The sequence below is a fragment of the Crocodylus porosus genome, unplaced genomic scaffold (genome assembly GCF_001723895.1).
Source record: "Crocodylus porosus isolate Cpor-Errol unplaced genomic scaffold, CroPor_comp1, whole genome shotgun sequence".
Taxonomy (NCBI): Eukaryota; Metazoa; Chordata; order Crocodylia; family Crocodylidae; genus Crocodylus; species Crocodylus porosus.
Genome location: NW_017728927.1, coordinates 590,725 through 608,074, shown reverse-complemented (window position 1 = coordinate 608,074; position 17,350 = coordinate 590,725). Strand labels below are relative to the sequence as shown.

At 41.0% G+C, this 17,350-nt stretch overlaps 1 protein-coding gene across 2 annotated transcripts in view; it reads left to right on the top strand.

Annotated features, from left to right (window-relative positions):
- CYTH3 (cytohesin 3) overlaps positions 1–17,350 on the top strand; it is a 92,670-nt gene that overhangs the window by 44,619 nt on the left and 30,701 nt on the right. For both annotated transcript variants that reach the window (XM_019542220.1, XM_019542219.1), the window contains exons 2-5: positions 5,033–5,115; positions 7,893–7,957; positions 8,795–8,861; positions 16,298–16,416. In XM_019542220.1, coding sequence (XP_019397765.1) covers positions 5,033–5,115; positions 7,893–7,957; positions 8,795–8,861; positions 16,298–16,416 — 334 coding nt within the window. The remainder of the gene's footprint in view (positions 1–5,032; positions 5,116–7,892; positions 7,958–8,794; positions 8,862–16,297; positions 16,417–17,350) is intronic.

The window sequence follows — 17,350 nt, the reverse complement described above, 5'->3', positions numbered from 1 at the left end:
TCTACTCAGATGTATTCATAATTTGAAATTTGTTTCTAAATAATTTCTGCATCTGAATTTTACTCCAATTTTTCTCATTAAGCATCTGCAAGGACATTATATAAGTGTCCCTGACAATTATTTAAAAGTACAGATCAAACTGAAATTCCCATCCCTTTATACCACCCTTCATACCAAACAGCTAATTTAAAACATATCAGCCTCAATATATTGGTCAGTGCTCCTGTCTTCTAATTCTCCTTAATGGAAACAAACTGTCTATAGAGCAATAAGTCTCAATTTTTTTAGGCTCAAAGCACCCCTCCAAAGATGTTAGCTGTTAGTTTTCTCTCATTTTTGGACTATGGAAATATTTTTCTGTTGCAAAGAACTCAGAAACACCACAGCAGGTCAGCATATTTTTAACACTATGGACTTGTACTGGAAATGATTTGTTTTATCTTGTGAATCATGTTTTTGCACCAAACAGTGCTAACATTACATGGCATCCTGCAGCACCCCTGAAAGGATATCATGGCACCCTAGTTAAGAAGAACTGCTATAGAGAATGCATCCTGGTCATCAACAAATCTAGCCTGTTTCATTTAATGTAATGAGACCATCATTACAGAACTCCAGGGCCTTTAAAGAAGGTGCCATTCCAACAGCCTCATCTCTTGCATATTGAGGGGAATGCTTCATGATCATTCATATTAATCACAGATGTGGCAGCAAACAATGGGAAGTAAACTCTTTCTCAGGTACACTTGTTCTGGGTCATTTAGATTTTCCTCAGTCGAAAACAACATCTTAAAATGTAACCAGAGAATGTTAAGTACCCCGTGAAAATCTTATAACATGAAACCCCTGCCTACTAAACACGTGACTGCCTCTATGCCAGTTCCACCTTTTGTATAGTTGTAATATGTTGATCATTCCTGAAAAATTCCCTGGGAACATTTGGAAATACAGATCACACAATATAGTTTTCTTCCTTACCTGGCCAGTCTTAGAATCAGCTCTTTGCAACTCTGAAAACTTGCAGCTACCAATGTAATATTCACTTCCATCATAATATTCTGCAATATTCACTTACAATTCAAAAAGCACCCTGCCATGTGCATAACATAGTTGCAGAGAATGAGCATGGAAATTTATGATCATGGTTCCCCTACCAGAATTGGTATACCATACCCTGATGGATACTGTTCAAATGAATCAATTTGCACTTCAAATCAAATAGTCATAGAAAGTTTTGATGCTATTCACTGCAATCCAGTACCATCAAGCCATGCAGATTACAATTTCTTAGAAGCTGATGACATTCTGAGGTTTTCTTTCTTTTCTCCAGAACATAAAAAGGGAAATTGACCTACAAATATAGTGCTGAAACTTAAGATGCTGACCTAGAATGAAACTAAACCTGGAAATAAATGTTTTGGAGCCCAGAGCCCCCAATTATAAAGCATTTAAGAAAAGCTACTTTCCCATTGTACAGTCTCAAAATATCCCCATGCTTCTTTAATTACTTGCTAATAAGTATGAACATTTAAAAATTCACAGACACATAAATGTTCAACAGTTAACATTAGATAGTACATTTACTAGAATATAGGCATACCTCATTTTATTGCGCTTCACTTTATTGCGCTTCGCAGACATTGCGTTTTTTACAAATTGAAGATTTGTGGCAACCCTGCATCGAGCAAGTCTGTCAGCGCCATTTTTCCAACAGCATTTGCTCACTTCGTGTCTCTGTGTCACATTTTGGTAATTCTCGCAATATTTCAAACTTCAGCAACCACCACCCTGATCAGTCAGCAGCCATCAACATCAAGGCAAGACCCTCCACCAGCAAAAAGATTACAACTCGCTGAAGGCTCAGATGATGGTTAGCATTTTTTAGCAATAAAGTATTTTTTAATTAAGGTATGTACATTGTTTTTTTAGACATAATGCTATTGCACACTTAATGGACTACAGTATAGTGTAAATATAACTTTTATATGCACTGGGAAACCAAAAAATTCGTGTGACTCGCTTTATTGCGATATTCGCTTTATTGTGGTGGTCTGGAACCGAACCCGCAATATCTCCGAGGTATGCCTGTATTTGGAAGTGCTACAAAAATAATGGAATAATTTTTTCCTGTACTGGAGTTCTTTCTAATAATCAAAATTGTACAACTTACGTATTTATTTTTATATATTTTAATTGGTATAATACTGTTAAGCATCTTGCTGGGATTATTTTTGGTGCATGCCCTTGCTAGATTATAAAAAATAACAAAGTTTTTTGTCTTTATTGTCCCTTACTACAAGCCTTAAGATTTATGCCTTCTTTTCTGCCTTTCTAAGTTTGAAGTATAATAAATAATTCCTGTGTTTTGAGATCTGTCAATATCTGCTCTGCAAAGAGATTTTAAGTTTGGGTGGCTTTCTGATGTGAAATATGGAAAAAAAAAAAGTAAATTGTGATCCAATTTTCTTTAACTGAAGTCTTAGTTATTTCCTAAATTGAAAATAATGTAATCATTTTTATATCTGGAAGAGTTAAAAAAGATCATTTGCCAATAATACGTAGTGACTAGGGCTGTGTGAAACTTTGGGTGGTGATTCGATTTGGAGGAGATTTGGCTTGATTCAGTGGCCAAATCTCCAAATCCGAATCAAATCAGGGGACCAGTTAAAAGGTCTGAATCGATTCAGAGCTCTCCAAATCTTTGAAAAAGGTTTGGAGGGCTTTGATGATTCAAGCAGTCCCCAGTGGCTGTAGCAGGGAGCTGCAGCCAGACTCAGAGCTGGTAAGTACTGGGGCAGGGGAAGGGAGGCTGGGGGAGGGGGATGGTGACCATGGGGGGACCCGTGCCAGCTCTCCTGACCCCCCCAGTCCCCACCCGCTCCCCCAGCCTCCTCATGGGTGCTTCTCCCACCCAGCTCCCGGCGCTTAAAAAAAAAGCCCCGGTGCTCATTGGGTGCTGCCAGGCAGGGGGCGATCCCTGCTGCCCCCCACTGCCCCATGCTGCATGGGAGGGCTTTGCATGAGCCCCCTGATCACCCACCTTGCTTCCCAAGCCCCCCTATGGCTGCCCCACCTGGGCCAGTTCCGGCCCTTTAAGGAAAAAAAATGGAGAAAAGCCCTGGGACTCACTACTGCAGTGACCTCGGGGCTTCAGGGGGCTGTGGAAGAGCACCCCATGTGGCTTTGGGCAGTGTGGGGCAGCGGGGATTGCCCTCCCCGCTGGCAGAAATACTGAGTCTGGGGTTTTTCTCGTTTTTTTTCCTTAAAGGGCTGGAGCTGGCCTGGGCAGGGCACGCGTGGGGAGGCTGGGGAAGCAAGGGGGGGTGTTGGGGCTCATTCAGTGTGGGGCATTGGGGGGCAGTAGGGATTGCCCCCCTGCCTGGCAGCACCCGCTTAGTTGGGGCTTTCTTTTGAAAAAGTGCCAGGAGTTGGGGCAGGAGGGACAGCCATTGCTGGGTGGTGGGGGGATAGGCTTGGCTGATTCAGAGATACAGAGAGTTGGCAGCAGCCGACTCTCTGAATCAGATTAGGCTGAATTGATTTGGGACAGTGATTCGGATCACTGAATTGGATCACTGTCCCCTGAATTGGCCAAATCCCAATCTGAAACAAATACTAGCTGCTTCGCACAGGCCTAATAGTGGCTTATAGTTTACATTGCCACTTTAATTTTATGTTTACAATTGTAAAAGGCAAGGATGCTTAACATTTATAGCAGGAGTTTAACCATTGGATATTGGAACATCCTCTGTTATTCAGATATATCAGATTTATATTGATTATATGTTTCAGATTTATCAAGTCCTTTTTACCCTCACGGCTCCTCAAATCTTTTGTTCCAAGTCTTTCTCCACAGTATGCAAACGTGTGCATTAGAAAGCTTTTGCCATTAAAAATTACTGTTTGTCACGTTTCACTCGGCGCAGAACTATTTAAAGATGTTACTGATTATTTTAGTGTGCTTGAAAGGCAAGGTGCTTTATCTTCCTAATCCAAAAGAACTATTTGCAGGAGAATGGATAGCATTCAAACAATTAACTATGGCACGTGAACATCACAAAGAATGCAAATAGTGTTCCGTGTTGAGCACTGACGTACAATGTTACGTGCACCTAAATAAAATACTGTCCTTGCCCTACTGAGGTTTCTGTTGGGCAAGTAAAAGTCTGACTTCCCCAGAAAAGTTGAGGTACTATTGGAGTAACACTTCAGGTTTTCTGCCTATCAAAGGAGGACAACTCGGGGGGTGGTATTGGTAGGTGCAGCTGTGTATGGTATTGTGGTTGCATTTTCAGTAGTGCTTATATTTATCAGCAGGGTAACATTTTTATTTCAGTAAAGCCAAGGACATAGTTAAAAATTATTTTATATTGGTAAACTGTTTTTTAAATATTGTGAAATCAAGAACATATGAGATGCTATGTTAAATAAGTAATGTCTTCCAACTGTATCTTTATTTGTAATGCTACCCTGCTGGTAAAAGTAATTGCTGTTAAAGGTGCTGGCAGTCCTCTGCCAATCTTGCACCTGTCATCCAAAGCAACCAAATAAAAGTTAACCCTAAAATTGTCTGAATCTTTTGCTTTTCCATGAGTTGTACATATGTATTTCCATTCTGTACTAGAAGTTGGGTTGAATGTACTGTACAAGTTATATTTCATTTTAAGAACCAGAACAAGATTATTTTAGCTGTCCCTTTTTAACATTAACATCTTTGGTCGATCATTTGAAATGTTTTGAGTTGTTTTGACCATGAATTTAGCCACTTAAGGCTAGATCCTATGACTCATAAAATTCCAAAAAGTTGTCTTGCTTTCTTGACAGATTTTATTTAGAGCCATTCAGTTAGTAATTTTTTTATATAGTAGAGTTCAGTAACATTAGGTATGCTGTTTTTTCTGTCATAATTTCAACTAAAGAAATGCTGTGGAGCTTCTTGAAAAAGTTGCCTTATTAACCAAGCTAATACCAGCTGCAGTCTTAAATGTATCTGTAACTCCTAATGACATATACATTTGCTTTTAATTTTCAGTGCCTGAAGACCTTTCAATAGAAGAGAGAGAGGAACTTGTAAACATTCGTCGCAGGAAAAAAGAACTAATTGATGATATTGAGGTAATTAATTTTTTTGTCAGGTAAAGACACCAAAGACTGGTTTGGTACAATGAAAGTTGTAGCTATGTTACAGGGTACTATGTATAATTATAAATTATATACTGTTGGTAAAAATTTCAAAAGTGACTTTGAACCGAAATCTTGCTATCAGTGGGACTTGTGTTTCTACATAGCTTTGTGCTTTTTGAAATGGTGCCTTTTAGCTGTATAATAAATTACATGTGTATCTATACACGCTTCATTTGGATAGTTAATACTTCATATTCAGTAGAAGATTGTGGAATGCAGTGAAAAGAGAGAACCAAGAAAGGAATTTTCATATTGAAATTTATGTTGCTTTTGGTAGCGGCAAAGAGAATATGGCCACATCCAGACACGCAAGGACATTTGTTTTCCTGTTGTCTCCAGGGAAGGCCTGTACCACGTGCGCTGTGATGTGTGGCAAGTTACCTTAGGTGGGGTAGGGGAGGCTGGGGCCAGCACTTGGCTGGCCTCAGCAGCCTTACCTGCCATCCTGGAGGCCTCTTGGGTCTGCAGCAGCAGTGATTCTGCCATGCAGAACCTGGGCAACAGCGGAGTGTGGCCCTGGCTGCCTAGGCTCCAGCTTTGGGTGGTGCATGTGCACCACTCCACTTTTTTCCCACAGGTTTTTCGGACCCCAGAGGTAAAAAAAAAAACTTCCTCACTGCTCCCTTTCAGCACGGGGAGCAGCAGAATATGCGGTATGTGCTGCCACAGAGACATCTGCAGTGCCACATACTGTATGGCCACACTCACCTGGATGTGGCCAATGTGAGAATTTGACATTAGTGGCTGAGAGAGAGAGTCCTGAATCTTTAATTTTAGATTGTGATTCAGAACTGAGTCAGAATATAAATTATGAGGGCTCAGGGTTTAGATCAGGGGTGGGCAAAATACGGCCTGTGAGGCCATTCTATCCAGCCCGCAGGGCCCCTAAAAAAATTTGGAAAATTAATATTTCTCTGCCCCAGCTGGGGTTTCTGGGCTGGGAGCACGTGGCTGCCCCTGTGTGGAAAGCTCAGGTAAGTGGTGGAGAGGGATGGACCCCGGGCAGGGAAGGAGCATGGGGTGGGAGAAAGCAGCCCCTCCCCGCCCACACCAGGTGCCTTGTGCTGCCCCTGCTTGCAGCCTGCATGGGGCTGCCTGTGCCCGCTCTGGACAGCTCTGTGCAGGCTGCGAGCGCCTGCAGCGTGGGACACTGAGTGTGGGGCGGGGGAAGGGCTGCTTCCCCCCCGTGCTCAGCTTTTCCCTGGGCTCCTTCCCTGCATGGAGAACCTGGGCAACAGCGGAGTGTGGCCCTGGCTGCCTAGGCTCCAGCTTTGGGTGGTGCATGCTGCCTCCATGTGCACCACTCCAAAGTGGCACCTCACCCACCCAATGGCCGGTGCCCTGCACTGCAGCCACCTGTATCCCACATGAGGCTACCTGTGCCTGCTCCAGACAGCCCTGTGTGGGCTGCGAGTGCCTGCAACGTGGGGCATTGGCCATGGGGCAGGCGAGGGGCCACTTTTCCCCATGCTCAGCACCAGCTTCTTCCCTGCTGGCGAGCAGGGGGTCGGGGCTGTGTGCTGCCCCCTGCCTGTACCGCGGAGCAGAGGGGCGCTGGGTGTGAGTGGGCAGGGAGCCAGCAGGAACAGTGGGGCCTGCATCGGTGTCCTGGGGCCAGTGCCGGTGGGGCCCAGAGCAGGGTGGCAGGAGTGCAGAGTCCCAGCTGGCAGGGGCTTTGTGGAGCTGGGCCTCCTCCCCCCTCCCTGCTGGTGCAGCCCAGCCCAGCTCTATGGACCCCTGCCAGCCTGCGCCCCACTTTGGGCCCCACCAGCGCTGGCCCTGGGACATTGATCCCAAGACATTGGGATGTTGGTCCCAAGATGGTGACCAGGGGGCAGGGTGCCTGTCAAGGGGTGGGGCACCTGTCAAGGGGCGGGGCTACTCATGTGGCCCTCAACAGCCTGCCAAAACTGGGAAAGTGGCCCTCCGCTCAAAATAATTGCCTGCCCCTGGTTTAGATCCATTATCTGACAAGGGCATACCTTGACAGGAAACATACAAGAATCATAAACAGTGAAGTAATGCTGAAACTTGAAACCAGATACCAAAAACAGACCACAACTTGTATTGCTTCCTTTGTGGATGGCACAAAAAGCCCCATACCACTATTTATTGTAGAAGTGCTCACTACCATCCGAGTTACAATAACTCTTTGCCAGGACTGGTAACAAAATGAAAGAATAGAGACCATGTCTAGGCAAACATGGTTTCCTCAGTTCAATCTCTTTCCTTCCTCTCCGTGCTTATATATTGCAGCACTGGTTTCAGACTATATCTGAGGTTATCTTGTTTACTGCTAGTGTGAAGCTCAGTGTGAACTAACTACTGAAGTATTTGCCTGTCATCTCAGGTGCTTTGTACTCTGTGCTAGACTTGTTCTGCCATGGCTATGCTACCAGCAGTAACCAAGGTAGCTGAGAGCGACTTATATTTGCTCATGCAAGCTGCAGTGTAGATGTACTTGACAGGATGCTTCTAGTACTTACTAACCTAAGTAGGGATCCTTTCTTTCCACTGTGAAGTTTTCATACTAGAGGGATCCGCTGTTGCTAGTATTAAGGGCTAGATTTTAGAAAGCATTGTTGCCAGGTCTTCTGATTCATAAAATTATGAAAACATCATTGAGTGCATTAATTTTGTCTGTGCTAGAATTGCTTAAAAAAATTAATTAATGTTGGTTGATCTTTTTTCCTTCCTTCTTTCGGCAGAGGTTAAAATTTGAAATAGCGGAGGTTATGACAGAAATTAATAACTTGACAAGTGTGGAAGAAAGGTGAGTAATTTTGATGCATGTCAATTTAGAAATATGATTCTGGCATAGCTATTCTAGGGAGAACAAATTAAAGATGGTTTGGTTATATTTAACAGCTGAAAACTCCATAAATTTGGCTCAGTGTTGAAAAGTCTGTAGTATCAATTCAGATGTCACTCAGTCTCTCCCTTGCTCTTGCGGTGGGATGAACTTTGTGGTGGAAAAAGTCTGTTACATCATTAATAATATGATCCTATTAAGCCTATATGCTGGAGCCCACATGCAGGCCGGTCTGGCATGGGTACCACATTCAGTGCATGCCCAGACCAGCTCCACACACTATGTGCTGTGCATATCCCAGACCAACCCTATATGCTGTATGCAACGTGCGCCTCACACTGGCCTCATGTGCCACATACAGCGCGGGCCGCGGATTGGTGTAGCCTCTGGCTATGGCATGTTTCTGAAACTGACCCCCATGCTGTGTACAGCATGTACCAGACTGACTCGATGTGGTACATGCGGCATGTGGGACTAGGGCTGGTACTTGCTGTGTGCCACATACAAGGTTGGTTTGATACTCTCAGGCATGGACTGGATAATAGGGCTGCACAGCCATATCTTCAACATCCCCATATTAAGCTGTTAAAACTTTAAATAATTTAATAACATAATATAGGATGTTTATTATCACTTTTTCAAATAAAATGCCTTTGTTTTGCGATTTTATTTTTTGACCAGAGAAAATTTAAATGTGAAAAATAAATTTACAGATATAAATTTAAAAAATTAAGTTTACAGTGATTGTATTATTAACAGCATCTGGTAATTGTTTTTTTATTCCTTCAAAACAAATAGCAAAACTACCCAGAGAAATAAGCAAATAGCAATGGGAAGGAAGAAATTCAATATGGACCCGAAGAAGGTAGAGCATTTTGTATTTGTTAAGATTTAAGTTATTCTTAATGATTATATTTTTTGTCAATGTATTCCAGTTGTTGGTTATAAAGTTACATTTAGTTGTGCGTCTGAAAGTTCTCCTAAATTAATCAGGCACCATACTTATTTTGAAGAATTATGAAACATAGTTAGGTCCCAAATATACTTGTCCATCTTTACAACAGCGAGCAGAAAAAAAATGATTTAGTCATCTGTCAACTAGGTATAGTGCTCCAGTTAAGTAAACATTTTATGTTTTCTAATTGGAAGTAAATGTTAATATGGTAAGAAATCAGTCAAAATACTCACTACTAATTGCAAGCATTCCTTAAAGAGACCTGATTATACCTGATGCAGAGGTTTTGTATTTATATACTAAACTGCAAAAAAGTTTGTACTATTTCCCACCCATCAGATTTCAAATCTTACATTTTTAGTTTGTGCTTACAAGTAACTGTTCATATAAACTATTGTATTTGTGTGCAGATGTGCTGTTTGCACGTAAATGTATATACATAACCACATATATACATAAATGCTCTTAGTTATTTCTACATATAGATAGCACCTGTACAAGTAAATTCAGGTCGAAATGTGAACACTTTTAAAAAATAATTCTTAGCTCACTGTTTCAAGAAATGTATGTTGAGGATGTAGGTTTTAGAGAAACATTGTGGTTTCTTTGCATCAATGTCCATGTCTTCCTTAATCAATGATTTTTTCCATAGTAATTCTCTGAACTGCTAAATCTCTTTCAGATTTCTTTTCTGATATATTGAAAGAAACTGTTGTTTTAATGTCTGGCTGTTTGGTCTTCATATTCTCTTTTTTTCCTTCCTAATATCTGTCTTTTTCATCTTTCTTGTTGTTGTGCTTACTGCTTTTTCTTGCCTTCAATAGAATTGAATTATGACTTTGAGGAGGCTATTTATTTATTACATCACTTCTTTTATTTTTTCAAAAGCTTCCCTACTAAGGTTTTTTTTTTTTTTCTGTTTGTTTCTGGTAAATTTCCTTTGCAGCTGTGTTAAATGCAGTTACATTTTGATGGTTGTTGCTTAAGGTCCCCTCTGCATGTGAAGGTAAAGATTCGATGAGATCTAATGCATGATCCACACATTTGCACATACATGGCAGAAGGTGCACATTAAATCCCATTCTGCCTCATTGCTGGTACAGGGGGAGCCCAATCCCAGCCTCTCCCTGCACTGGTAAGAAGCAAGCACCTGTGGCTGGGAGCCCCATGTACCCCCTGAGGTTGGGGGATCACGGTGGCTGTGATCTCCCAGGCTTGGGGAAGTGTGAAACTCCTGGGCCTGGGGGACTGCGACTTCCACAATCTCTTAGGTTCAGGGATACATGGAACCCCTGGGCCTGGGGGATTGCAACTACTGGCTGCTTGGGTGCTTCTGGGATCTTGGGTCAGCAGCTGCTGAGGCTGAGAGTCCCTGCAGCTGTGGGACTTCCAGCCCTCCCAGCCCTGGCTGGGCATAGTACACCACTGTAGCTGGGAGCCCCATCAGCTGACAGGGCTCCCAGCTGCAGGGGAGACCCTGTTGCACGTGCACATTAAATCTGTACAGCAAATAGCTATAATATTAGTACATATTTTTTAGGTCTAACTTTAGAACTGGTTGGAGCTTTTTATGGTGTGATAGTTACTTTCCACACTAGCTACTTTTAAGGTAATTGCACAATTAAGCAGTTAATTGCATGGTGCCTGTAACATGTAGAGGGGTCCTTAATGTTCAGCTGAAGTATTATCTTGAATTACATTTTAATGTATTACTTAGGGTAGTCTCAAGCTGTCACTTGTGTGTATGTGTGTGTGCATGTGCTACAGCTCTTTATTTAAATTGATTCACCACTGTTGTCATTCTCTGAATGTTGTGGGAAGGATTTCTTTTTCTTGAGGTAGCTTATCTTCTTCAGGTGTCCTCTTAGTTGTTTTTCTTACTTCCTAGAAGATTTCTGACTAAATCACAAAATGACTTCAGGTGGCCTTATTACAGCGTTAATTATTTCATTAGTAGGTGAAATTATTCCTGTATCTAGAAGACCTGACTGGGCTACCACATTAACATAGCTTGCATGTAAGAAATGGTTTTACACATTGTTCCCAAACCATAATATGTAGAACAGTGGTGATCTGCAAAAGCTGCTGGTTCCTTGGAGCTGGCTCATCCTTTCAACTGCTATGTTGAATTAAAATTAACAAAAAAATACACTGAATGTCTTTCTAATATAGGTGTTTGCTCTTGCTGTTGTTGCAATAAGGATGTTTTTAGTAATAAATGGGAGAAAGGTGCCTGCATGAGTGGAAATGTGAAAAGCAGGATAGTTGTGTGAGGAGCAAGGCCACCCAGTGATCTGCTGAATGAGATGCCTGCTAATCAAAATTTAAAAAAAAAGAGAACTGCAGTTAGGATTGGTACTGTGCAGCTAAAAAATAGGCTATTGGTGTTACTAATAACATTGGACATATCTATGGATCTGTTTACAACCTTTATCTTTGTTTGTAGAGCAGTTGCATGGAAGCATTTGGGTTTTGATATTGTTTCATGTACTCCAGTTACAGTTGCTATGTATAATAGCTTTCAAACCAGTTTAGCTTTAAAATAGTGTGTACAGTGCTACCTTTGTCAAGTTTGTAAAATGCTTTGGGATCTTTATGTATGGAAGGCACAATGGAACATAAAGTCATACTTGAAATTCATGGCATGGGGGCTTGAGACATTTCCTGTTGTACTTGAAAAGATCATTTTTCTTGGAAGGGACAAAAGTTTAACTATAAAACTTAAAACTGAAATGCAAAACTGGTTTCAATAGAGAACACAGAAAATAGAAATAGCTGCCATAGAACGATCAAAATAGCTCTTTGTAGTAAATATAAAATGTCTCTGTAACAATGTGTTTTATGTGGAGAAAGCAGTCAAGTAGTGTTGTCTCCCATTTTAAACTGGTCAACAGAAGAAATGTAAAGAGATAAAGCCAAGACTGAGAATCATAAGTAGGTTCCAGCCAGGCCATTTGATTCACTTTTTCCAGACACTGCTACTTCCCAGACAAATATTCTATTCCTGTCTCTCTGCCTATTCTTTATCATTTCTTTTTCTGCTATAAAGGAAAATGGAAATTGTGTCTGTTTTGTAGTGCATTAAGATATCTCTGTTTCCATGGAGAGTAATTAATTTTTGATGGCTAATTTGGCTTTCCAGAAATTGGATATTATTAGCTCTAAGAAACTTTCCTCAGCATAAAGAAAAGAAGTAGGGTAAATGGGATAGCTTTTTACTATATCAGTTTAATTTTGTACAGTTAAAAATCCATGCTGGAGATAGCACAAATAGGCTGGAATTAGTTCAGTCATTGAAACTATGTATTCATAATTGTCTGATCCTACTGTACTTGTTTTGTTTAGAATGAAAACAAGAAAGCACAAATTCCTTCAATCTTGTGACAGGTATTCTTCACAGCTATAAATAATGATAAGAAAGAAAAAAATTAAAATATAGCAATTCCTTCTTGAATTTGCTAAGCCACATGTCCTCAGTTGTGCCTCATAGCAATGAGTCCAATAGGCTAGCTCTATAGCGCATCTAGTTTAAATTTGCATCCTTTTAGTTTCATTAAATTTCCTGATCCTTCTCTATACTATTGTTTTATGCCTATAAAGTTTTCAGCTTCTTACACGAAAGTATTTTCAACCCTCTATAATCATTTGCATCACATTTCTTGGAATCATCTCTCTTACTGTTATACTGTGTTTTTTAGATAGGCTGACCAGAACTGAACATAGTCATAGATGCATTCAAAAGAAGAAAATGTTAAGAATATTTAAGAAAGGGAATCTGCGGCTCTGCCGCTGACATAGTTACTGTCGTAGATGCTTTTCTGAATGGAAGTCCTGTGTTTTCAGGTCTCAGGGAGCTTCTTGGATTGGAATGAGCATTGTTGGTGTTATTATTCAGAGCATGAAGCATGGGAAAGAGAAGGGAGCCAGAGAGGGTAAGGTATGTGAGGGAGGCCAGGATACAGGGACTAGAGGCGAAGCAAAACAGTATTTGGAAACACAGTAGTTTGAGAATCTGATTAGTTTTATTCATGTCTCTGGTGGAGCTAAATTGGATTGACAAGTTAGAGGGAATCACGCTTTCTCTTTTCTGTATTTTCAGGTTTCGGTTTGAAAACTCTCTTATTCATGAGACAGTGGGGTGGGTTCTGTATGTACATATGTAAAATATATGAAGTTAGTAAATCTTGACCTAAAAATTGTAAAAAATACAGTTATCCTGCAAAGAACTGTTAAGTTTGACAATTTAATAATTTTGAGTTTTAGGGACTTTAATACTGCTTTGAGTGAAAAAAACTCAAGAATTTTAATGACAGAGCTGGTATGATGCCTCTGTAATTCATATTTTATAAATCTGTCTGACTTTTGTATGATTGACAGAGTCATTTCTTCTAATGGTCATTATTTTAAAGCTGAAAATACATCCATCACAGTGAATATTTATTTGTTCTTTAGTTTGGAATAATCAAGAGAGTACATGGCATCTTTATTAAGCATGGACCTCACTTAATGCTTGAAGTACACTGCTCATTTTGTCTGCCTGCCTAGGAGCATTTTTAGCTCAGTTTATATAGCCATAAGATTGCACTGTCATAAGTCTGTCAGATCCATCTTCAGGGTGGTCATTGTTTCAGATTGAAGCACAGCTATTACTACAAGATAAATTTCTATTTTTTTTTGCAGTGAAATCCTATTTCTTTCACTGATATTTATAGAAAGACATTGCTTGTCAGCAGCAATCCTGGCTGACTCTGGAAGTTTTTTAGGTGGTGAAACTATTTTGAGAGTTGTCAACCAGGCTAAAAAAAAATCTTTGGGACTGATACCATGATAATAAGTTAGCTCTATTAAAGCCTACGATACACAAGATTGAAGGAATTTGTGCTTTCTTGTTTGCATTCTAAACAAAGTCAGCAAACTCAACTTCCTTGCAAGGCAGGTAATTTGTTCATTGTAAAAACAAACTAAAGTCAACCAATTATATGAATATTTTAATATTTTGTTTAATGTCTTAGAGACTGGAAGCCCAGATTAGAAGTAGGGTTGCCCTGTTTCTCCATGTGTGATCTTACTGGGACAAGAAAACCCACTGAAATACTGGCTAAGTGCAGACATTTGCTGGAGTTACAAGGAGTTAATTTGCATTAAAAATGGCCACCCGATCTTAGTTGGCCCCCGATGTGAATGCTTAAACCCAGTCTCAGTGATCAAAAATCAGTCTAAACCTGTAACGCTACAAAATTTCCATGTACATAGACCACTCTAAAAATGGCAGAATCCAGTCTAAGATAGACTTAGATTGGTGTACACTAAATGGATCTAGAATTAAGGATTGTGGACTAAATGGATCTAGGATTAAGGACTGTGCCTGCTTCCTGCCCCCCCCAGTCACTGCCTGCCTCCCCATCCCCCTGGTCACTCCCACAGATCCCACCTACCTTCCCCCACCATCCCTCTGCAGATCCCACTTGCCCCCAGTCTCTACATGGACCCTGATTTTCCTCCCCCCGTAGTCTGCTTGTCCACCCTATTGCTGCTCTGCTAGTTCCCCATCCTGACTTTCCTTAGATTGGGTGTCCATTTTTAATGTGATTTAACCTCTCCCTAACTCCCCTGAATGTCTGCACTTATCCACAGTATCTTCTTCTCTCTTCTTCCCATATCCCACAAGGATGATGGAAGTTTTCAGAGTCTGAATGAAATAATAAATAATGTTTATAGAAAGGGGGTGTGTGGTTCTTTTACTTCTAAAAATATTGACTGTAATCCAGGGACCTGCTTTTTATAGCAAAGACTTCAGAGTAATACAGTGAACTTTTCTGCGTATGGATAATCCAGGACATTAAGGTTGTATGTAATTTATTTTTAATTTCTCCCCAAATACTTTCATAGAATTGCTAGCAGTAATTGGAAATTAATAACTTTTAGAAAGAACTGACCTGTTTTTGGGAACTGATGATATCAAAAATAGGATTTATCCTACACTTTGACTTCTCCCATCCTAAAACATTTCTTGAAAGGTTTTTTCCTCATTTCCTTGCAAAAAACTTTATTGCTTTCCTAGAGTTTGCATTTATGGGGTTATTAATTCATGACAGGACATAGCTCTGATTAGAAGCTGATTGAGTTAAATGAAAAGACTCCCTTTGCTTTTACTGAGCTTTGGATCAGGCTCTGTAACAGAACGTATTTGACAAGTTTTGTATAAGCCAGGGGTGTCAAACTCAGCAACACTGCAGGTTGGGTGAGTGGCACAGGGCCAGTCCACAGGCTGGACTGGGCCCATGAACTCACTCCCCCCCCAGCCCCTGCATAATAGATTTAGTGCATGTGGCGCCCACTCTGGGACCTGTATGGCATATGGTGCCTCGTACAGAATCCGCACTACACACAACATTTGCCTTGGCCAGACTGGGACCTGCACCACCTGTGGTACCTCTGTCTCTTCACCCACTCTGCAACTGGAGCAGGCACTATGTGTGCTGTGTGTCTTGGGACAGGTGCTGTGTGTGATGCAGGTCCTAGAGTAGGCACTGCATGTAGTCCAAACCAGACAGGGCAGGTGCCATGTGTAGTGCAGCTTCCAGACGTCCAGGAGTGGGCACCATGTGTGGCACACATTCTGGGCCCTGCACTCAGACCCAGGAGCAGCTTTGGGAGGGGATGGGAGTGCTGCAGGTGTTGGGGTTCACAGGACAAATCTGGTCTGCAGGCTGTGTCGTTGACACCCCTGGTATAAGCAATGACAAAAAAACTACGAAGCCAAAGCCAACATCTCCCATAACAGGTTTCAGTACATTTTAAACATAATTTGTACTGTGAGTAATGACTGTGTATTTGGGCATGGTATTGCATTTATCTTGCATTATTGTGTACCATGGTGGTAATTACGTTATCCTTGCATGCCACTCTTTATTATGTGATTTCACAGATTATGACCTCTTCTAGACATTGATGTAGTAATATGAACAAATTCACTTAGCTTCTTATACACACTAACTCTCTCACAGAGACTAATACAGAATCAAGACTAAAACAGAATAGCTATTTATTAAACAACTTGCTGTATTTGAGGAATTTCAGTTGCCGCCAGCTATTTCCACCTTAAAGAGTTAATTTACAGATGAAAATAAAAATGAATACTAAAAATTGCTTTCCTGGCTGATAAAATTATTCTTAGTTTTATTACCTAATGAAACTATTAATGATTTTTCTTCTACAGACTGAATTAATGGAGAACTATATACTATGTGTATCTTTATATGCATTTCCAAATGTCCCAAAAATATTTAGATAAATGCTTGTGAAAGGCAACTTAAGATATTTTCCTCTTAAATTTCTTTCTCTAGGGAATCCAGTTCCTGATAGAAAATGACCTTCTGCAGAACACTCCAGAGGACATTGCACAGTTCCTTTATAAAGGGGAAGGACTAAATAAAACTGTAATTGGAGATTACCTTGGTGAAAGGTAAACTGACACAAATGCAACTTTTTTCTTTTTCTTATTATAAGGTTGTGGGCTTGTGTGGAGAGTTATACTTTATATCAGTATCACTCTCGTTCACTGGCTTTGTGAGCTGCATTCTATGCTGAGGAATATACATTTCATGTTAGGCTATAAAGAGATGTCTCATCTGAGGCTGCCTTAATTGATCCCAGTCAAAACCCAGGATAAAACAAGAGCAACACAGACCATTCCACATGTAGCCCTTCCAAGCTACATTGCTGTTTAGTGGTCAGGGGGCAAAAACATGGTGGGTTTAATCCCGGTCAGATTGTCGGAAACTAAGACCTACATAAAAACAGACAGGAGACAATCTCTCTCTCTCTCTCTCCCTCTCTCTCTCTCTCACCGACACACACACACAGACAGACACACACACACACACACACACACACACACACACACGCACACACAAAGTGGGATGTGGGCTTTTATGTCTGTAGAGTCCTCTTGGCTCTGGATTTAGGGTCCAGATACCTTGTTCGGGGCAGGGGGACCCACTCTCAGACTGACCATGACCTTTTCATTTGATAATAGGCAAATTTATTGATACACAATGATAACAGAAAAAAACAATACAAACAATCAAGCAATTCTGTATAGCTACCAAATCCTAGGGCTATCATCAGTGTCAAAGTACATCTCATTACTTTCATAGTTTCATAGTTTCTAGGGTCGGAAGGGACCTGAGTAGATCATCTAGTCCGACCCCCCGCCATGGCAGGAAACAATACTGGGGTCAAACGACATAAGGAAGAATTTCTTTACTGTCCGAGCCCCCAAGGTCTGGAACAGTTTGCCAGCGGAGGTGGTTCAAGCACTTCCATCGAGCACCTTCAAGAGTAAATTGGATGCTTATCTTGCTGGGATCCTATGACCCCAGCTGACTTCCTGCCCT